This window comes from Hetaerina americana, unplaced genomic scaffold, assembly GCF_022747635.1.
Source record: "Hetaerina americana unplaced genomic scaffold, ioHetAmer1.1.p SCAF_4, whole genome shotgun sequence".
Lineage (NCBI taxonomy): Eukaryota > Metazoa > Arthropoda > Insecta > Odonata > Calopterygidae > Hetaerina > Hetaerina americana.
In genome coordinates this window covers 71,048,967-71,073,025 of record NW_027286985.1, presented here as the reverse complement: position 1 = coordinate 71,073,025, position 24,059 = coordinate 71,048,967, and the positions used below count along the sequence as shown (strand labels likewise).

Here is a 24,059-nt window from a genome sequence, read left to right as displayed (position 1 = left end):
GGGAAAATGTTGAACAATGTTGAACAATTTTGAAAAAGACTCTTAATCGAACCCAGGATAACTATTTGCGATTTATTTGTACCTGGTTACGATTCACGGAGACGCGGCGGATAAATTCATCTTCTCTGAATTGGGAAACGTTATTATCAACAGATTTTTTTGGAAACACTTAGCATTAAACGTATAAAATGGAATGCCCCCAGCCGGACCGAGAATCCATTCTCGTTACAGCCAGTTTTTCTCGCTCTTCTGCATGATGCTATTCTTCCACAAAGAAATTCTTAAACCGCTTAATATTTTTACATTCAGCGATATCCTACTATCGTGAATATTTCTGCGCAAACCTGGAAAATTGACTGATATCCACCACCGCATACTTAAATGCTCCGATCTAGGCGCATCGGCTACTTATCTATAATTTTAAAATTGGGTGTACCAATTGCTGCTCTTGAGAATTTGCAATGAGGTTTTGAGTCTCAAGTTAATCCGAGGAAGAATTTTCTTGAAGACGATTCTCATCTTCGGACTAAATTTAGGAATTCGACGTTTGAGGTCATATAGTTATTTGAGACATTTTCGTCCTTAAAACCTCCAGCATTTTGCTGGGGGGGTTTTAAGGACTTTTTTTACGGGGCTCATAGAAATAAAAATTGCACGAGTCCACATTTTTACAAACATCTGTCGACTTGCTCTTCGAGAACAATGAAATAGTTTAAGTTGCTCACCGAATGCTTCGCGTCACCGTTGTTCAGCAACCTCTTTGCCGCATGTCGATACTCAATGAACATTAGCCGTCGGAAAAGTTTTGCAATATTGTGTGGGATTTATTTTTTGGAACTGTTCATTTGAAAATGTTTCATTCTTCCGTATCAATCTTTATCAGTTATTACCGGATATAATAAGTAAACAGCTGCTTGGTCGGTAGAAATAATTATTTTTTCCTTCCGCGTGGTCACAACTGAATCAAGCTGGAACATGACATAAACAAAGCTCTCTTAACTGGAAAGTCACCTAAATCAGTAATTGATACTTAATTATAGATTAAAGTTTTTTTCTGCGATCATTTTTTCTCCATTTAATCACTTGATGATACGATATTTTTCAGTCGTATTAACGGTTTTTATAAATGTGTCAATCGCAATTTTATCAATGTAAATGGCGCTTGCAATGATTAATGCCCGTGTTTCTTATGAGTGATGGATCGCGACGGATTAAGCACAGGCCAGCAGCAGTTTTACGCGCATTAGTTTAAGTAATAAAAATCGCAGACTTTAGGTATTTCGTGATGCAACAGTGCAATCAACCTCGGTTGGTGGGTTATCACTTAACGGATGTGCCAGAGCATCTATCCCATTGGCTATCATTCGTTTCATCAATAGACGCCATGATATTATATGCCTTTTAACGAAATTTCATGGCACTAAGTGAAGATTTTGCTCAAGTTCAACTATTGATGTTTGCATTTAATAATTAAAACGCCTTAACCAGAAATGCAGTCGAGATTGGTTGATTGTCCCCCCTGGGGTCTCCACTATTAATCATAACTTATGTTATAACTATTTTTATTTTCTGTCAAAGTAAGAATCTAATCGAATTCCATGAAATGCTTCATAACCAAAGTGTAATAAACAGTCACATGAAATAATATAGTAGGGGATGAGCCATATTTATCATCTATTTAAGATGGAACACCCATGGAACTTTACTCGGCTGTGCCGATACCCCTCTCGCCTTAGCCCTGCCGTAACTCTGCAATCAACTCTTCGCCTATTTATGTACGTGACTCCGCATTGGGCTCCTGGCATATAAATATGCATGCAAAATTTTTGCTATGCTCAGAGTTTTTATCACTGATTTTTAACATATCTACATCTACATAATACCCCGCAAGCCGCCGCAAGGGCGTGTGGCGGGGGGGTGTTAGGTCACCAACCGTAAAAAGGAAAAATACTACATGCAAAAAAACAGCACGGAAAATTACACCCACAGCAGCGCACACACTCATGCAAAAATCCCTTCATCCAACACGCATGCAAACAATAATGAGAGTCCATCAATAAAACAGTTCAATACTCAATGCAAAAATGTTTGGTGAATTGACTTCCCACAACTTCCAAAAAGGAAATACACCTTGAGATAGAAGCACTCAAAATCAAAGAGGCAAAGTTCTTTCAAGCAAATGGAGGAAAAAGGCAATTTTTTTCCTAGAATCACCATTGCACATAGCAACCAAGAAATGATTCAATACTACAATGATCAATGCCCAAAAGAAACAACGGAGACAAAAGACGTCACTCGAAATAAATCATTTGAAAAACACGATCTCTATGTATATTTTGGATGAACACTGGAAATCTGTTGATTGGACAGTTTGTAATGATGCTGCTTTCTTTTATGAATTATACCCGATGATGAAGCCAGGTGAATATGACTGCATATTAGACGAGTTCATGCCGTAATTCTTAATTTAAAGAGGTCATCCCTGCTCTCGGAGAATGGACTTCTTTATATTTCACTGTTTAGATATGATGAGGATAATATCGACACCAGGGCAATCTAAAACCGGAAAATCAGGCAATATCAATTTATGCAAAAAAAGGGACAAAGTCATGATTAAAAGAATAATAAGGGATACGGGTATGCCATTCGGTACATATTTTTCAAACTGAAGGATGTTTATTCGTGGCTTGAGAGCATTTAAGGTTAGGGTTAGGCATGTGTCGCGTGCTGTGGTCAAACCAAAACTGTAATAGGACTGACTGCGGTGGCAGTCGCGGAAGGAAAAGTGATAATTGACCATGATATTTAGGTGAGATATTCGGAATCTTAGTTTAAGGGAAACTTGGTTTAATATCATTTAGAGATGACAAAATTTAATCCTCAGATCAGAAAATAACTTTTTTTTAAACTTGCATCATAAAATACAGAAAATAAGATCACTACTAAGGCCATATTTTCGGTGGGCACGAAGTGGCAAAGTGTCAATCCAGAGCGGGTAATATTTTGTCCTGCATCTTATCTTGACGAATGTATATGTCGTCTTTAATTTTTTTCGCATGTTACCATCAAAGTGTAGAGATTTTAGTAACAATGATTGCGGTCTCTTTTGAAGATCGGCATTTTTCGAGGGAAACGTCGAGAAGAAAATAAGGCGTTTGACGCGGGGTGATAGGGAGAAGAGTCGGGAAAGGAGTGTTTGCCCAAGTGAAATGTAGCAATTACATTTTTCCACGAAACGTTGAGTGCAAAACTGAGCGCTCTCATCTTTGTCCTTCCCGGAAAAGAATCCTTTCAAACTGAGTGTCTAAATGCTGCCACTCCCTAAACCCTCCCCTCGCCTCTCCGCGTCGATAGTGTCCGTTCTGGTGATAGTGCCCCTCCCTCCCTCCTTTTCAATCCTCTCGCGAGATCGTATTTCCAGCATCAGGAGACGGCGTGGAGATCGGCAGGCCCCCGTGGTGGTGGAGGGAGGCCTGGAGGGATTTGAGGAATTTAACACGCCGCCGCGCAGACGCCGAGAGCCAAGGATGGGACGGGGAGCGGGAGAAGGGAGGAAGCGGGGATCGGGAGACAGACAGGGTACCACCTCCGTGGGGGTTGCCGGGGGGTCGAGAGAGAGAGAGAGAGATCTCCAGTCAGGGGCAAGGGATTCCGAGAACACGCCATAAACAGTCGGCAAAAAGTTTCGCTCTGAGCCACCGATAGGGCAAGGAGAGGGAGGCATTCCGGGGGAAACTTTGTCCTCACGCGAAACGTGGCGGGGATAGTAAAACGCAGATATTTGAAAGAAGTTTCATAGCTATATAGATATTTTTTTATTTTCTTTCCTGCTCTCGTTCTCTCACTTTGGCGTTATTTATTTGCGCGAGTATTAGCGAAAGATTTACGACCAGTTGCAAACGGAATGGTTCAAAGATCATTTTTCAACTTCCATGCCCGGGATGGAGTCATAAATCAAGGCCAGGGCTTTTCTCTAATGCATTCGCTCGCATTCCATCTTTTTTTACTTACGATTCAGGCATTTTGACGCTTTTAATGAGAGCGAAGGAAATATAAGGAAAATTCGGTGTTTATGGATGAAGGAAATGCTTTACTCCAGGGCTTGAACCTGAGTGAATGAATAGTATGCAGATGAATGAGATGAGGCTTTAGTGGAAATACTGATGCAAGACTGCCAATAACAGAACTCTTCAGAATTTCCTGTCCTATACTGTCGACTCCTTTCTCCATATTTATTGGGATAATTGACAATATTGTCGTGAAAGACGACATTTTTTTAAGCGTTTTAATTTTTTTCCCTAAGATTGCATGTGTAAACTATATCAATCTTATGTGTTAATTATTTTATAAATATTAATTAAGTATCCAATAAGTTTGTCACGTAACCGGCTCGTTCACTACTATTTCATGGTGGATTTTGGTTGTTTAAAAGATAGAAAAAGATGCACATTTTATTACTTTCTACGAGATTTCCCGTTTTTTCACAATGAAACCGAGATTCTCATTTGACAACACCGGAAAATCTGCGACGAAGCTTTAATGATTTCAACAGTGAGTTGATGACAATGGGTTACTTTTAATACTCATAATGAGTTAATTATAGTGCTGTGAATAATGTTAGAAGGTATAGTTTTATATAAATTCGCTTATCACGTCAAGCTACCAAATTTACGAATAAAACTGATGTACTGTTTCAAAGTGAACAACCGCATTCGTCAAGGGACTCTCTCGCGAACAATTTTTTTCCTCATTCTGTTAAAAGTCTTTTAAAATTCAAAATTTTTGCATATGTCTAATTAGTTTTCTTCTTCCCCTCATTAGTGACAACAGTGGACTTCTCACGCACGTGAAACTTTTGACTTTGGGAAAGATTCTCTATTTTGAGGAGCGCGTCTTCATCGTTACTGTCATCATTTGGTCTCCACCATTCCACCGCCAGAAATGCTTAAAAGGTAAGTAAAATCTCAGAAAACATGAAAAAACAGGTGAAATCGTGGAAAATCATGTAAATAAAGTGAAACAGTGATTGAGAGTCGAAGGAAGCGAATGAATCTTTTGGATGAATTGAAAGGGGTCAAAACCTAAGAGAAGCTGAAACTCTAATGGTGCATGGCATGAAAGATACAAATATATATATATATATTAATATATATATATATATATATATAGCGATTATACGAAAACACTCACACGAGCAGTATAATATTGGGACGGCAAAATAGAGAAGGCCGAAAGCTCAAACAATTTACCGTGTGAGTGTCCTTTTAAATGTTACTATTTTATTTGTGTTCTATTCTGCCGTCCTAATATTATATATATATATATATATATATATATATATATATATATATATATATATATATATATATATATATATATATATATATATACATACATACATACAAACGCACATACACACACACAGGGTACAGCGCCTAAATCCGGACAAATTTCAATTTGAATTTCCCGGCATTAAGAAATTATTAGAGTGAGATTTATTGTTGCTTGTCTGAAATTCTACAGCGGATGGCCAAAACCTTCTCTCAGACCACCCACTCGCGGATGATGCTCTACACGTCAATCTACTTCGGCGTGCATGAAGAAAATCACTAATTTATCTATCTATTTTATTCATCTGAGATAACATCATAAGAAAAGTCACAATCTACCAAATGATAGATATCAAATCAGCAATACAAAAATTGAATGGTGAATAAAGCACACGCGAAAAATAAAGATAACTGCCATTAATTAAGTAGCTTTAGAACTTTACTTTCCAATTCTAACGTTAATACTTTCACTACGAAAACTTTGGCGCCAGAGATTTACGCCTGCCGGGGGAAAAACTCACGCCTCGGCTTTTACAGCTTATTTCTGTCGCGACAAACGGCCCATAATTCAGTGTTAATTGACCAATCTCTTTCATCCTGTGAGAGTGCGGGATGCTGGACTACAGAAGTTAGGGCTAACTTGTGAGCTCTAAATTCAACGAGCGGAGTTCGCTTAACTTTCGCACTATATTTTTCCCCTACGATGCAAAAAGCGGCCGGAAATCTCTCATATCCACTCTCCCACGTAATGGATAACGGGACCTCCAGGTCTGTTGCACTTTGTTATATTGGCGGAGAATGCAGAGATGGGTTTTATGATCACAAAAGAAATGAAAAATGTTTGACTATTTGACCGTGATTAAGCTGTAAATCATCTGCATAGGTGGTTCATGAAACACGGCAAACGGGAGAAAAAAATAATTCAAGGTGATTGTAAATTTGGAAGGCTGGCTGTGAAACGTAGGTGGACTGTGACACCTAGAGCTTGAATAAATTAATCAGTAATTAATTAGGATACACAATTCTGGATTTATCATTAATGATAAATTTCCTAGGAAAGTTTGGGCTAAATGCATCCCACGCGCTCCGCGGCAGGGGGAATATATATGTTTCTTCCGAATGTTAGGCTGCTAAAGGCTTTAAAAATCTTTCAAAGGTATAGTTGAAAGAATGTCGCCCACGCCAACAAAAATCTTGTACTAGTAGGTCAAGAAATCTCCAAAGCTGGGAATATTTTCGCTCTAACTCAATGTTTGGCGTCACCAATGCTGATTTACTGCAATGGGCGTGCGCATTGTTGCACTTACTCCCTTACCAAAGAACTTTATCCTTGTTATTCTCTCTGTCCAACTTAGTTTCTCTATTCTCCCCTCACTCACGTCTCAATCTCGCTACGTCTTACCTTTATTGAACGCTCATGACTTATACTCTATCTCCTCTCCGCTACGGATTAATCAATTTACCATGTAGGTGTCTGCCATCAATACACGCTGTTTCTGCATGCTTTCAGTATCATTTCCAGGTATCCTTCCCAATGAAGGTTGATTTTCACCATTCTACTCCGATTAGTCATCATTTGCGCGTAGGGAGAATTTTCTCGTTTGACAGACGTTAATTCCTTTTTCATTTTTTCGTAACTTTTACGTGTCTTCACGCCCTCTAAAAGCGTACTCTCTTCCTTCCTCCAGCCTGCCTACATTCACCCATTTATCACGGCCTTCAACATCCCATTGCCTTTTAATATTTCCCCCACCCACTTTATCTGCCTCTTTCGGACTTCCCTTAGAAATTTCCTTTCTTAGTCCAGCACAGTTGAAATTTTCTCATTTGTTTTCCTCTCTGCTCAACTTATTTTCTACACGCTGCATTATATCCACATAATCCTCCGTTCTACGCTCATATTTTTGTCTCAGAGACTAGGTTTTAAATCCTCAAAGCTTCCGTTCCATATTGATGTCTTGACAAAGTTAGCATGAACTGATAGCTATGTTTTTCCATGCCGTTATGATTGATTTTCCTTTCCAAAGTTAATAAAGTCAAAATTTTATGTCGCAATAGTACAAAAGATTCCTTTCATTATAAATGGGTGTAATCATTGATTAAATATAAAATGTAATGCAAAAAAGCTTTTTCAAATGTATAAAAATGACTATGTTGGTATCTTAGTAGACGATATGTCTTTCGAGGGTAGTAATGGAATATTGATAATGGAGATTCATTGCGTAGCCTTTTATAATATTTTCAAAAAATACAATTGTTTTATCTTCAGTACGATGTCATCACGTTTTCGACAGATATTTGGTCCCAACGGAAGTTGTAATAATTATCTTTTTCATAGAATTCAAGAGAGGCCGTTTACCAGTTTTTTACTGCTCAAAACAGCTTTTTTTAAAGTTGTCACTTGAAGAGAGGAATTCAGGAAGGCGAGTTGACCACCCTGAACCAGCACTAACTCTGTTGGTCGTGGCGTTTAATTTGCCTAATGTGATAATTTACTGCTCATGCCAATCAAACATTATAAAAATACTTGAAGACTTGCATTTCAATAATTTCTGAATTATGATGACGAACCCTCTGAAAATTCTACCAAAGCCTCCATAAAAATAGCTTTTCCATCGGAAATTCAAATGACTGAAATCCTCGACAGTGATTCCATGATTTGAACTTCAAGATCAAATTATATAAATATGATTATATTCATATAAATATGCATGTATGTATAATATATATATATATACATACATGCATGTATTATATATATATATGTATATGTATATATATATATATATATATATATATATATTAAGGAATTTATATAATAAGGGAACTCATGTTATCTTCGGTAAAATTATTACTTACCAAAGTGCGACATTAAGGAGCGCTCCAAATAAAAAAATGTAACATTTACTTTATCTAACAAATAAAATATGCCTCTTAAGGTTACATTGGGAGTTATTAAAATGTACCGAGTACCTGTATTTCTCACCCTAAAGGGCAAACTGGCGCTTTGGCCCGTTAGCGTGTAGATTTTACCGGATTTTTCAATTTAATCTTATCTTGTTTTTGTAAAATATGATTTTGGATTGCTTAATAACAGTGAAAAAATCAATAATTTTTTCCCAAGAACATAAGTCTTGGGAAGGTGATTTGAGTTTGAGTAGGCCACCGCTTTAATTGTATTTAATTAATTAAAATAGAGGCAGTGTCTTTATTCAGTTATGTTATTGAACATGTTTAGTCACCTTTGGGAATGTTCAACCACTTTTCATTTTTGTGACCCGAAAATCAACTCACGTATTCAAGCCGGGCACACTTATGAGTGAATCGCTAGCTCACCTCAAGCCCGAGGACAAAGAGGACGGTAGGCAGGGTTGCCACCCCGACGGCGAGCACGTCCGGCGACGAGTGTCCCAGGAGGTCAGGCAGAGCCCCGAGTTTCTCCTCCGAGGCTTTCCTCACCCTCCCGCCAGTGATGTAGTCCATGGAGGCACTGAGGGCCCTGCAGGCCGCGGCGAGGGCCGCCGCGTGACCCAGTAGGGAGGCCCATCCGCAGAAGAGGGCCCTGGCCGTGGTAGGGCGTCTCCTGGGTGGCGTAGGGGGACTGCTGCCTCCTCCCGCCGGGCTCTGCTGACCGGGCCCACGTTGGGCCACGTGTGGGCCCTCGCCCTCCGACTGGGACGAGTCCGAGTGCGAGGAGATGGACGAGGAGGAGGAGGAGGTAGGCGGGGCATGGGGGGCGTAGTCCCTGGGACCCTGGACGGGCACGTCCTCCAGTTCAGCGTGGCATAAGGCTGTGGGAGATAGACAATGAAAAGAAATCAGTGGTAAATTGATTTGCTGTGGCGTCGACAAAAGCCTGTTACATTCAAGTGGAAAAAAGATTTAAAAAATGTATATACTTAATATTTCTACAGTCAAAAGTCCGGGTACTGCTTTTCAGTTTTGGAAAATAAAGCCTCAAATATATACGGTTGCAAAGATATAGTAGTGCTTATAGTTTGCATAAGGGATCAAGTTAAATAAAATAGAGCAGCAATAGGAAATGAAGATCATCTATTAAAATGTCTCTAAAAGCCTCAAATCAAAGAACTCATTCGGGTAACCTTGTGTATTATTTCATTCCTCTTTCAATAGTTCTCTCACTTCCTTTCGTTGGGCAATCGTACACGTAGACTCAGGTAATTCTATAAATATCGAGATTACTTACGAATAATGTAGTAACACGAGCTAATTTGATTAGATTTGCGTGAAAAACTTTCAAAATAATATTTCCAATGGGTGCTTTTAAATAAGGAAATCATTTAAAATATTTTCATACTCCTCCAAGCTTCCACCAAGGATATGTCATGAATGAATGCAGAAGAACCTATGTAATACTTGACAAATGAATTAGAATGAAAAAAATGGTTTTTCGGGGAATAAAGAATGAATTTAACTGGTGGGAAGAGATGTAGTTAATATGATTAACTTTACTGCTTACTAGTAGGTTGTAATTGTACTCCTCGTTTTCTAAAAGTTGGCTAATCATGGAAAAAGGTAATAATGACTTTATTTTCCCAATGGCTTCTCTCAATGGTCAGTTTTCTGGTAAAGGTAATAGCGACCGATCATTTGAAGGTGGGAAAAATAATTTAACTTATTATTGGGAAAATAATTGAGAAATATGTAAAAATACATTGAAGCAGTGAAAATTTTCATTGTGTTATCGTAATATTCCAAGTATGAAGTCTCTACAGCAGTGATTTCTTAAATTAATAAATAAAATAAATTGGACCTACATGCGATGGAAAACCCTTTTGTATGCCAATCAAATGGAAGACATTTCGAAAGTTGTATTTTCACCTCTCTGGCTGAGTGAATAAGTAAAACTTTCGTTACTGGGTGACTGACAACCCTCGCGAACTTTGCCCAAGACCTCTTCATAGCCCCAAAGTGACAGTTGGTGCGCTGTGTCCTCCATTGGCATTACTGGGCCTTAATTTTGTGAATATCGAGGTTGCTACTGCAAGCTTTGTGCGCCATTGTGAGAAACTGAAGAACGTTTTACTTCCGAAAATGGAAGAGTGTGGTGAGGAATATGGCACAGAAGCCTTTTGGTTTCAACAAGATGGTGCCACGGCTCATACCGTCCGTCGTTTACGCCAAATCCTGCAAGAACAATTTCCCGGTAGCCTGATCTCCTTACGAGGGGATATTCCATGGCCCCCTCGCTCCCCGGATTTGAGCCCATGTGATTTTTTTCTTTAAGAATATCTCAAAGCTGAGGTTTACAAAGTTCGACCAAGGACCTTGGAAGTTCTTAAAGAGGCAAATACAGATGTCATCGCTGGAATTACTAAAGATGGGCTGAGAAGAGTTTTCGAAAACCTTTTCGAAAGATTCAACATGTACATCGCTCACCAAGGTCGTCGTCACCTGGATGAAATAATACTTAAAACCTAATGAAAATAAAATGTCATTGAATATAGTTTTCAGGAAAAAACCTTTCTTAATTATCTTAGTTGGTATTTTTACAATTCACCTGTCAAATCCGGGAGTCCATTCTGTTAAACCCTGTGTTACTCGAACGGAGGCGTTTTTCATGTGTTGGCAGAAAACGTAAACATGTGAAGTCCGTTAATATTTCAGGTAGTTATCCTCCTTCGTTAGCTTTATAGACTTTTACTCTTCAATCCCGGGATACTTCATGATGAGGTCACATTATTTTCTGGGGACTTCTCTCAGCCTTCTTAAACCCTGGAAATCTGAGCCAAATCGTTGCTAGTGGTTACTAAACGTAAAAGGGAATACTGCTAGTGGCCGGGTAGTTTCTATTGGTTTCTAGTAGTGAAAACTAAAACTTCATCTTACGTACTCTATCAACGTCGCTTACCCTCGGAGGTAGTTTTTTCATTAATAGGCAAAGAGTGTTTACTTAATATACAAACACACTTGAAAATTATTATTTTTGGCACTATTTTCTTCAAAATATTTCATTACATTTTAGTTTTAAATCTCGCCTTTGCGGATTTATTTCAAAATTTATCAGATAGATATTCATCTCCATTCGGCGAACCATTGATATGAGTATAACGGCTGGAAAAGAGGGGGATTGACCCTCAACAAGAACTCCTTACTTGTGGAATCCTCTTTTTCCTTTCTTATCACTCCTCTCTCCTTTTCACATCCCAGGTAGATGGTTTAAGTATAAATCTATACTTTTTACACGACTATTTTGATTGCAATTTTCGTTCACCAGAGTCACAGTGAGAGACTTTAAAACTAAAATCTTTTTGCTAAGGTTAGCTCGTTCAGTTCAGATTCACCCCTTCAATAGTTAATTCATAGGAAAAGGTGACCTCTTGCAATCGTATTCAAATTGTTGAAAAATATATAAGCTAGCGTCACGCGACGTCGTGTTTTTTCGTTTTCGAAAATTCTTAAAAATTCCAAACTGTCCTGGTAGCAGAGGAACGGTGACATATTCCTATGCCTATAATTGAGTTCAATACATTACACGATAATTATTTTTCTAAAACGAAAAAATTAAAATCCTGGCTTCAACTTTGATGCCTGACTATAGATCATTCATACAAATCTGAATGCTTTATAGCTAAAAATAATTCCGAGTAATTGTCTCTTATTTATTGCGAGAGAAAAATTAGAAAATTTGCGCTGGATATCTTATTTGCCAACCGTGCTGAGGGATCGAATGTAGACCTTTGTGAAATATTAGCTAATCTTTCGGTAACTCCTTGGGTGCCTCTTCCATGGAAAATCGGAGTATACGCTCATTCTGTATACAGAGCAGCAGGTAACTCTTATCGTTTTTTCATTTTTTTGTGAAAACAAGTTCAACAAAGCTCAATGTACACAAAACACTTTTACGATGCAAACAATGTTTGTGGACGTCGTATTTTTCTCTACTCTTCCGTCCCTTTCAAATTTCCGCTCGTGACCTGGCGAACCACCTCCGCTAAAAGGTGCAAAGGTGACCTCTGCAGTTTTAAGACGGCTCGCCTAATTATCACTTGGCAAAGAGGTCGTGGAAATGTAACTTTTGGAGCGGGTTTAACCTATTTCAGCGTAGGACAGTATTATGGCGTGAATATTTAGGCGTTACCAAGGAAGAGGAAACCTAAGGAAATGCATTGCATGAAAACTGGTGCTCTCGAGGGATCAATTGTTACTCGAAAATTTTGAAATCTACGTTCATTTGGTTAATTGTTTTGGATTATAAGTTTATGTAGTACGAACGGCCTCTCTTAATTCGAATGTAAATGTTTATATTTTCACGAGCACAATACCTTACAGCCTTCAAGAAATATGTCAGAGAGAGAGGTTTTAAAATCCAACCACTGGCTGGAACAAATCAGTAAACCATTTGCGTGCATTTAGGTGAAACGGCAGATCTACTGTGAAAGTGGCAAAAGAGTATATGTTATCCAAATATCTACGGTAATACTATCAAATCCCCAGGCAAAACTACTACGAGGTCTTTTGATATAATTTGCGAGAACAGCAACTTCGTGTCATTGGGAAAGGTTAGCAGCTCCCGTAATGAAATGCACATATTCAACCTTTTGACTGGCGAGGTTCATACGTCGTGCATCAATCTGCCCACCCCGTAGTTGTTTATTTTTTTACCTATTTTCCCCATTTTGTATTGTTATTTTATCGTTCATGTTATATTTACTGCGCTCCATGCTATCCCGTGGTAAAGGTTTTGAATTATTTGGAAAAATTATACTCAAACAACGACTTGTATTTAATTTTACATGTTACCGTTGAGAAAAGGCACAGGGAAATCTAGCAATTCTCAATTATTCAATTCTCGCAACATAAAAGTTCCTTTTTCCAAATCATCTCAACTATGGCACTGTACTGCTTGTAATGAATCTGCCCTTCGAAAATAATTATTTTCAGCATGCAAATTTAAATTAGAGTAAAACGTTTTGAGGAGATCATCGCAGTCGGTTGACAGTGGCTGAAAAATACTGGATGCGAACAAGGCCTTTGTTTCATGAATTTTAGCCTCAAAAACACCTGCGTCAAGGTACTCAACTTGCGGGTCAGATGGTCACGAATTTTGCGGTGTGAAAAACGTCTATTTAAAGTCATCAAATCGAGAAGTTATACTCTTGAAATTACTAAAATCTCTTTCAAGGAAAATCAATATTAATGTATTTGAAAACTAAACACAGCTCAGATTATTTTAAACGATTAACCAGAAAATTAGTTTATTTATCATTTAGTTTACCTGTAAGAATTAATCTGAGTAAATCTGGTCGGGTTAGTGGGGTGGGTTACGCGCTTGCCCCCTAATCAAAAGACCGTGAGATTCAAGTCCCTTTTTGTGCATGTGTTCTGTCAAAGCAGGTGCTTCGGTCCTCGAGGCATCCAATGAGAAGCCAAGAGTGGCTAATCGGGATCCCAGATACACACAGGTCACCAGAGTCTTGCGGAGAGAAAAAATGTTTGGAATTCTGTAGTTGTGTAGATTTGGAATTTTTACAAGGACGTGTACTGGGAACTTAATTATCACCTGCATATGATCTGGTTTTTCGGTACTTTAGAAGCCAAAGGAATTTTTAAAAACATTTAGTGCACCGTAAAGCAGTCTTTATTTCATGAATAATTTCTATCCAGCAATCTCGGTGGAAAGTTGTCGCAAATTCGTGGCGCATCGATGCGCGCAAAGGACTAAAATACTAATTTTACTTGACCCGTAATTCTGGCGCGTGGTGGATAACGTCTGAGATTGAATGTGGTAAACCGTTGCAAAAAATTGAAGCCCGCGGGGCGGGAACGGATTGTTCGCAATTTATTTGGGGAATATTTCCACCCATTTGCTTGTTGAAAGGCTTCCTCTAATTTTTTTCCATTTCTTTACCCCATTCACGTCGAATTCCACCCGAATATTTATTGTTTTCAAAAGGCTAGGGTAGCGAAAGGTGACTAAAACAGTGCACTTTGAACTGTGTGTAGGGAACGCTAAATAAGGTGCCGTTTTTTTGCATGGAGGGCGTGTCGCTTTAAGAGACCGCGACCAGGGTTTCAAGGTTCAAATGCATTAAAATATTTTAGCTTCGGATTCTGTGTACTCGTAGTTTTGCGCGAACAACGGACGAGCAAGAACCTCATGGTCAAGAGTGAATAATTAATTACGTGCATTCGTTTCTGCACATGAGTAGGTAATGGATTTAAATCAGCCTCTGACAATGGTCGTGGACGTTTCTTTGTGAGCGGATAGCGAATCTATGCGAATCGCCTATCTAAAAAAAAAACCCTCAAATTATCAAAGGAAACGCAATGCCGAGTATAAAATTCATATATTTCAAATCGTTTTATTTCACACTGATTAATCATCCTTGGAGTTCCTTTTGTTCTTTTATAAAATGTATGTCCCCGGAAGAGGTAATTTCTTGCATTATTTTTAAAATAATGAAACTATAACCAAATCAATTTAAACCGAATTCTTTTGTACACTGAAGTAATTAAAAAAAGTGTTGGCTAAAAAATTAAGAATATCACATTGTTTAATGATCAAAGAAATTCTGCAGTGGTAATAAAATCGCAGAGAAATCCTTCGGCTAGTTATTTATCTAATTTCAGTTGGAACTACAATGAACTTGTCTTCTTTAATTATCACATGTGAGAAATATTCGTCACGTAACTTAGGAATGACTCATCGTCAAAAGAAGAGTGATTTACTGACTAGAAAGTTATCGCGGGGTTTGTGCTATACTTACTGATTACCACAGAGGATTACCTCAGGCAATCACATGAACCCCTCCAAAAATAATGAAGATGCCACCTAAAGCATGTTGACTAAGCCAATTACGTTTCTTTATGTTCCCTTCTCAGAGGGGCTCCACGTTAAAAGATGTTCGGATTCGTTGGGGTTTTATTAGGACTCTATCTAGCGCCGCTCGTCATAGAAGCTATTTTCAATCCTTTAGTGAAGCGTAAATTACGAAATAACATCCTTTTGCGTTTGTATCTTGGATTCTCAATGCCAATAGTAATTACCAATATTACCATTGCACTTCTTACTCGTAATCAGTTCGGCTTGAGGCGTGAAAGTTTCAGGAGAAATGCCGAAATCCGATTTAACTTGAAAAACTCAGCGTGGAAGATATAGTGAATATGAAATTGAATGGCAGATATACATTAACTTTACCGTAACTTTCCGTGTTGTACTCTGAACTCCTAAACCAATTCTTTAGATAGTTTTGGCAATCTAATTATATCCTTCGGAAATGCCATGTAAAATCTTTTTCGCAATAAGGATTGATAGACAATAATGTGCCTTATAATAAATGTAGACGATTTTATTTGTTCTTGTTACTTAACTCGTTTTGTGAGTTATTCAGAAAATCACCTGAAGGAACGACCCATATTTGTTATTAATTTGTAATGCCAACCAAAGGAATACACGAAAATAATTAAAAATCCATTAAACTATCGATTGGCAGATACTAAAAGATCACTGGTTGCTACAATTTTATTTGATTTCAGCCTAAGTATTAGTACAAAAATCTGAAGAAGGGGGAAACCGTTCAATTAATGGATTTACGTTGAATTTTTCCCCCATGAATGCATGTCCAAAAATAAAAATCCCTTGACTTTGATTTTCCAAAGACCAAATATATAAGACTTCCTCTCTTTCCATAGATTTTAAGCTCAAGTATGCAGAAGCCTAAATTGTCTAACAAACGCGATGCCATCACCACGTATAATGTATACCCCCATTTGGTGAGATCTTCTGTGGCAACCTTTGTTCCAGTGACGTTGGTAGCCCTTCATTCCAATCTACAAGAAAGCACCTAATGCTGAATTTAGTAAATTTAAATGTTTTTCACTTAACTTACCAGGAGTGATATCACCAATTCACCCTTCAGATCAGATTCTAATTCAATGTCAGAACTCTCTATAAGAGGATCCTTCTTTTATTTTCTTGGAAATTCTGCTGTAAATGTTCCTAAAAAAGTCTTGCTATTAATGACTTCGCAAGTCGTTCAATTTAATTCTTGCTTGAAAAGGTGACAAATTCATTCTCTTCCATCTCCTATAGACAACTAAGGTTACTCAAGTAGTTTGTAAGAGATACAGGAATTCTATTTCTACGTTTAACCAATTCAAATTTTATTTCCTTTAAAAGCATTTGGTTCATTGAAAAATTCTGTTTTTCTAAATAACTTAACAGGAACTTTTAAAATTCTTCTTTTGTGAGAATATTAGCTTCTCTATTGCTTAAGGCTTCGACTGCTTATCTTGCAGGTCGTAAACAATTCAAAATACCTCTCAATATTTCATAATATTCTTTTTTCTATTAGTGATCGTGTTTCACATCTCGTAAAATAGTCTTAATCGGATTTATGATCTTTAAACATTTCTCTTTCAATATCTCCAGTGTGTTCCAGCTCTCCAGCTTTACAGTCCAAAATGACACCTAGTTCCATCTTTTTACATCTGGTTATTTCTTGCTGCAAATGTTCCGATTTACCGACCAACCTTTTTCGGAATTCGGGAACGGGAAAGCGAAAAAATTCCCGAGGACGGTGGGAAGGAATTCCTGCCCGGAAACCCTAATTGCAGTGAAGCTGAATAAAAGAACAGAAGGTTATATTTTTGTACCCGCGAACAGCCTTTGGTTAACTTCACATGTTGAGCCCGCAGTAATGATCGTTGGATGCTGATTTAATGCTAGCATTTTTGTTAGAGACTTTACAATTTGCCAAAGATTTGTTTCCATTTCAGTCAACTTGATAAAGTGAGCGAATTTCTTGTCTCCCAGGATTTATCTTGCGCCTGCGGCGCGGTCATTTGCCAACCTAGTTACTGTGAACTTAGCGAGCTTCCCCTTTGCCTGCGGAGGTCAATCTCGGCAGTTCAATTTTTTCCAATTGTTGAGCATTACACGCCGCCCATTCCTAATAAGGTCAGCAAGTTGTAGAGCGTGGAGCGGGTTTTTTCTCAGAGGGCATTTTCCCCAGAAATGTGGTACTTCTTACGGTAATTAAAGACTATATCTGGTGGAAAGTAATGAAACGTAGCGTTCGAGGTATTTATCCGCAATGTGTCGAAGAAAAAAAGAACTCAGTATATGAGGAAAATAATGATCAGCCGTGGCTCTACCGTTATTAGGACTTATACATATTTTATGTTAATAAGCGTTAGGACCCATTAAACTCCGGAAGGAGCAAGAATGGTATTCTTTTTAGTACAGCTCATATGAATATATAAGAAGAAAAACCTACTCATAGATGGAAAAAAACCCAAGCGTGGATGTAAAGATGCATGCATTTAAAGATATTCATACGTGATATTTCGCTCAAAAGTTCGTAATATAATGCTTATCGTTATATTTATAAAAATCAGAAAGTTTAAATAGAGGGAAACAATTTGCCAATACGGTACCCTCACCTCCAAGGGAAACATTCCAGATGTTTATTCAAGAATATGCCCGCCTAGTACCTTTGATGGAATAGGCAAATGCTTAAAGAGCGATCATTTGGAAAAAAATATTCCCCAGAAGACACGTAGTGATGAGTCTCGGAAGATACCTTTGTCCGTTAATAATGCACCGTATTTAGAGAGACCCTTAGTATCATAAACGCACATGTACATTGTTGCCGAGGAATAATCAATTCCTTTGTTGAGAGTGTTCGTTAAGGCAAGTTTCTTCAAACGACAACCAAATAGTGACCCACGTAATAGAGAAAAATTATGTACATATACACGAAGAGATTACCTGAAACAAGAATTGACAGCTGCATCACGCTCATCATAGTAGGTGTATGTTATCATTGATGATGATAAATTTGTCGTTGATATTTATTTATGTTTTAGTTAGTAAAAGTATTGTCATCGCGTTCGCTAAGTGTGAAAAAATAGTACGGAAAAATGGGTAATGTTTTAACCTACAGTAGTTGTCGTAGCAATAATAGCGATCAGCTATCAAACATATCATTCGATAGCTAAACTGGCGAGAAGGAACTGAGAACTTGAAGTGCGGCTTAAATTTAATTTACTCTACTGCGTTTATAGGTCACCAAGCATAAGTTAATGGTTAAGAAAAAAATGGCAGTGATTTTACCAACTGTGTTTCCCCTGGCCATTAGAATGATCAACTTTAAAGACTATATTCGGGTAAATAAAATGTCCGAGACGGAAATGGGAACTTGGAGTATAGCTTAAATTTAATGTACTACATATTTACACCGCCCGATTCGCACCTTTAACCACAATCCGGGCTCGTTCCCAATTATCGGCGGGCAACCATTCGATATCGGATATCCGCAATACCCGAGCATTCGTGTCCACGGCGGCGACTCTCCACCGCCGACACGACAAAGGCTTTTTATAAATCGCAATTTCCTCCGCCTTTGTTTTTTCCTGTTTTATTCCTCCCCCTCCTCTCGCGCTCCTTAGCCACGTTTCCACTTCTGTCTTCCACCTCCTCCGTCCTTCCGCCCACCAACCTCCTCCACGCACCACTCACCCCACGCCTCCCCCATACGTCCCGCTCCCCACCCCCCACCAATCCTCATGGCAAATCTATCCCCCCCCCATTTCCACTCTCGCTCCCCTTAGTGCTCTCCTTTCGAAACTCGCCTCCTCCCCTCATTGTAATTCCGGACGCTTTTGCCGGAAAAAGGGGGTCGAGGGAAAGATGAGAGAGAGGGACAGAGGACGAGGAAGAGAGGGAGTGGAATAGGGGACGTTTGGAGTATTCAGCTCTCCCCCCTCCGCCTCCGGGAGGAGTCACGGCCCCCCCCCTTGCCGTCGCTTTCAAACTACTCACGCCGTCGGATCGCCTTGTGGTGCGCTCACCGTAGGAGGGCACAGGGGGAGGTTTTTTTCTCCACGGTGTAAAATGGTTTAGAGTCTGGGGTAGGTTGGGGGAGAGAGAGAAAGGGGCTGGGGGTGAAAAGCGGTGCGCTAGTAGGAGGTGGGGAGGTTTGGTTTATGTTTGAGGCGTGCGATACGGCGTCGCATTGGTGCGTCGACATTGGCGCCTATGCGGACATATCTCGCGTCGTCCGTGACGCGGAGACCGATCCGTTCCCCTCGGGGGGTAGGGGAAAGAGAAAGAAGAATAAAAGCATTTTTAGACGACATGAAGCCAGGTAGAAAGTATCAATAACTGACGAAGAAAATAATACAGGGCAAGGAAGTAGAAGTCCCCTACGGGAAACATAGGGTATACAGGGTATACCCAATAGTACAGTAATACTACAGTATTACAGGGTGTACCAGTAATATTAGCTATCGGCCACCGAAAATTTTTCTTCTAATTGATTGATTGTAATTGTTGATGCATACTTTGTAATAAAATCCTCATTTACTCGGTTAATATTAGTAGCAGCTCTTAAGATAGGTGTGTCGACAGCTGTGGTAATTTGCGTCTCTGGGGATAGTCGGGTAGTTTGGTAGGGATAGGATTTCCAGTGACTGGAGGAAGAAGAGTGAAGAGAAACTCTTGGCAGGCATTAGCCTCCTTTTGACGAAAGGCGCTAAGGGGCCCACAGTTCAACGTACAATCCGACAGACGGAATACTCCCTTTGTAGTAATTTCCATGGTGGTCCCTCGTAGAGATCGGAATATTATTGAAATATTTGGCCATTCTAGGGGTTCAAACAGGGGTTCTCGGAATTGGAAGCCTGTATATTAGCCACTACACCAATCCGGTCCCTTAATCTATCCGATAATAATTTTTGTAAGTAAAGGGCTTATAGTATTCTGGCACGGTAGTGGCTGATAGGGAATGCATCAATGTTGAAGGAGGGAATCGTTTTTAGGTTGTGTTGGAGTTGTGATTAGGCCGTACTAAGTAATCGTGATACGTATTCGTAGTCCTGGGTTTTAAAGAATGGATTAAAATTTCAGAAATATATTTTTTTAAAGTTCGCCGAATTACTTAATTTCTTATTCACTTTATGAATTAAATTGGGTTTGCATGACAGTCTACATAATACTCAATCCCTGATGTTCATTGGAACAAAACTGGTACGGTGGGTTCCAGGATCTACTAGGGTCATAAAATACGAGAAGTACATTGAGATACGCTTAATAGACTCAAACAAAAACTATTATTTGAAATTTTAACATTGTTCTACAAAGATTTTATTGCTATCATATGACTATCATAATATTACGACTGCTCCACTTTTAAAAATACCAAATTCGTGTACCCATTAAAAATTAGCATTATTATGTGTGAAACTGCTTTTCAATAAGGTTCACAATCAATGTATACTCTATGATCTTGTTCTATGATACATTGACTTACTAAGTCACACGAAATATCACCAGCGTTCAAATAAACATTTTGAGGATTACAAACGGGTTACATATTTCTTCCGAGAAGCTATTAATTGAGATAAATCAATCGTTTTATTCTTTGAAAAAGTAACCCTTTATCGTATACTTCAGCAAAAACTCTTTAAGTTTTCATTAGATGATGACTGTCATTATCATTTAAATTATTACTATTATTGGTTATAGTTTGCCTGATTAGGATAGGTTTTTGATTGACTTTGAGACTACGCGCTGCGGTACTCCTGAGCCCTCGCTAGCATGACAAAAACTGAAAAACCTTTTGAATAATTTATAAAATATATATGTCTCACGTATATGATGGCTAAAAAAAACGAGAATCAAAATCAGAGTAATGTTTGGCTGGGATATGCGGTTTGTTCTAAAATTAATATTATTTAATTCTTTTTATTTATCTCGTCAGAAATTAAATTTTAACTCTTTAAGTTTTTTTACGGTTTATTAACTTCTAACACATAAAATTGATTGGAATCGATTGCTAAACCAATGGGCATCTCCGGAAGAAAACTGCCAAAGGCTTGATGGGAAAAATGAACAGGTCAGAAATTACAAGAATAAGGTCAGAGCCCCCAGTATTTCCAATAATATCGCCACATCATCAGCTAAAATTATGTAGCAGTAAATGATGATCCAATATTTTGGCTTGTAATAAATTTACCAGGATTATCCTTATTCCTGTTTTTCACTTTCGTATTTTCCGTTGATGGGTTTTTTATTCCATGAATCAATGGGAAATTTTCCTATATGTCAAATTCGCGGAATCATCTCTACTGTTTAAAGCACTGGTTCCTCTTCTTTTGAGTGCTCTTACCCGGAACCGATATTATCATCGAAAAGTAATAATTTATCGTGGAACGTATTTCAACTTAAGAAGTTTCCTGTTTGAGGCAATAATTATTAATTGAAAATTAAATGAGGTGGAACGGGCAGAATAATGAAATTCTTTTCCCTCGAACAATACCCACGATGCACCTCTTTATTTTAGGCCTTCTTTCAACGAACCTTTTGACTTACTCATCAGATCCTATTCGAACGAAATGGGAAATTTTCCCCATTATACACGTACCGCCATTGAGTAATTGTCTTTGACAAGAAAAACCGATGGCAAACGGTTTTAATAGCTATCCTCAATCACTAATGAGCTGCTGATATCGAACCTTTCGTTATCGATCTACGGCGTGCTTTTAATTGCCATTGGCAGCCAATGCGGATAAAGGTAATACCTGCGATTCACGTACTTTTTTAAGTTCAAGGAGATTTATGAGGATACCTTATATGAAAAAATTGCTTGCTGTTTTATAGCCTGATAATGTAATTTTCCTGCTCCATTATTCACATAAAATATTTTCAGAAATTAAAAATGCATTTGTACCTGTCGAATTTCTTTTGCTAATATAGAGATGGTGGCTGATTTTATTGGTTAAATAAATTATTATTAGAATAAGTGGCCTACTGGTTAAATTAAGGGATATATTTGATCCTGAAAATCGCTACGTATCCTGTAATAGTCTAAGTATCTATTATATACTTTTGAGTACCGTTTAACATTAAAATCATTTGTATATATTCATTTACCATTCTTTAACTAAAGATACTTTTTATCTCCCTTTCTACCACCTATACTACCAAACCTTTTCCTCTCTATAACTCCCTCATTCAATATCACTCTTCCTTCTTGCACTCAATTCATCATTACACTGTCTTTCAATATGTCATACATCCACAGTTATTGCTATTTGTGAATTTATTCCAACGACCCTTTCTCTTGGTCATCTATGCTCAGTGATTACGCAAGTAATTGATATTGATAAATTGATGCCCCATTGTTTTCGTAATATAAAAATATGAGTGTTCTATGAATATTGCACTATCTTTTCCTAAAAAAATTAAGTTTAATTTATAATTCTTAAAAGGAACAGCCACAGGTTTAAATTGGCATACATCTGCGTAAGTACCCTGAGAACCACATTAAGTATGTGGCAGGGAGTGAAAACACTAAATGGAATGGGTACTATGGTATAAGGGAGAAGGTCGGTGGCTCAAGGGTTAAGAAAAGGGAAAAAATATTCAGAACAACCAAAAAAATAAGATGCCGCAAACTAACGCAGGCAATTCGCTATTTGAGTAGGCACCATTTGCGTCCGAGGTGGGGTTAACAAACTTATGACCTTCGGTGTTTTCGAGAGAAATACTAGTTAGTAGTTAGTTCCTATTGACTTGTCGGTAGTCACCAAATGGTAGGTTTACGGTGACTTAACTTCAAAGGTTGATCAGGAATTATTTTATAAATGTACCAATAAGTCTGTTTGTACATTTTGGACACATTCCTGAGTCTTGATTGTTTATCGAAATCCATCATTAAAGGAGCCATAGTGGGAAAGAAAATATAGAGGAAGGTCTAGGTGAGTCGTAGAAGTTGGTGGTAGAACACGTAAGCGGAAGGTAATGTAGTAACGAAGCGTCTTGTGATAGGCTGAGTTGAACATCTGCTGCGTTCGTTTTCAGATTGGTAACCTATGGTGATGAAGGCAGTGCAGTGTATTCCGTTTATTTCTCACGCCATAACTTCTTTTACTAAAAGTTACCTGATGATCATTCCTGAAGGTTGTCAGGGGTGGCTGTGTTAAAATACGTCATGGTGCGTGACGAAAACTTTTCCTCCGAAAGGTTGAGGGTTAGTGGGGATCCCTCCTCGGACATCAATTCCTCCTCCCATACCCTGTTTTAATGAAGCCGTTTGTCGGCATGTTCCCCGGCCCGAAAACTTCCCTTCCCTCCCCGCACCCCTTCGCCACCTCTTCCCCCGGGCCTTCTCTCCAAACTCCCCCATCACTCACCCGCTCACTCATTTTGGCGGTCCTTGTTTTCTCCCCCTTCGCCCTCTCCTCTCCACCCAACCCCTGCCCCATCCCCACTCCGTGCCTTCCGCCACCACAACCCCTTTGGTCCCCTGCCTCCCTCCATCACCGTACCGGTCTGCCGCCTCCCTGACCTTCGCAATTAGCACATGTGGGGAGGAAGAGGAGGGGACGCGAGCGAGAGCTTTCCTGGGCGCCTTTCCGGGTGGTGTAACCAGAACGCATGGGCCCATCTCGGATGCTAAATCACGTGAGAACCCAATTGCTTCATTTAATTCTAACCAAGCGAAATTAGAATTGATGACCTTTGATTATATAAAAATATAACATCGCGTCTGTTAAAAGTGGGCTTTTAGTGCTAAGGTGGCGAGTTAAAAAATTTTAGTTACGCGAATAGTAAATTTTGCTACACGTAAAGGATAAGTAATACGGAAGTTACGTAGAGCATCCATGAGAGCGTTGGAAAGCGATTACTTAACAGTTTGACCAACGGTTATTGGCTTCTCAAAGGATTCAAAGAACATGGACCAATCATGCCATACCTCA

At 38.7% G+C, this 24,059-nt stretch overlaps 1 protein-coding gene across 1 annotated transcript in view; it reads right to left on the bottom strand.

Moving 5' to 3' along the window:
- Nucleotides 1-24,059, bottom strand: part of LOC139692479 (probable cationic amino acid transporter) — a 438,727-nt gene that overhangs the window by 106,327 nt on the left and 308,341 nt on the right. The window contains exon 2 of the mRNA XM_071590696.1: nucleotides 8,667-9,121. Coding sequence (XP_071446797.1) covers nucleotides 8,667-9,121 — 455 coding nt within the window. The remainder of the gene's footprint in view (nucleotides 1-8,666; nucleotides 9,122-24,059) is intronic.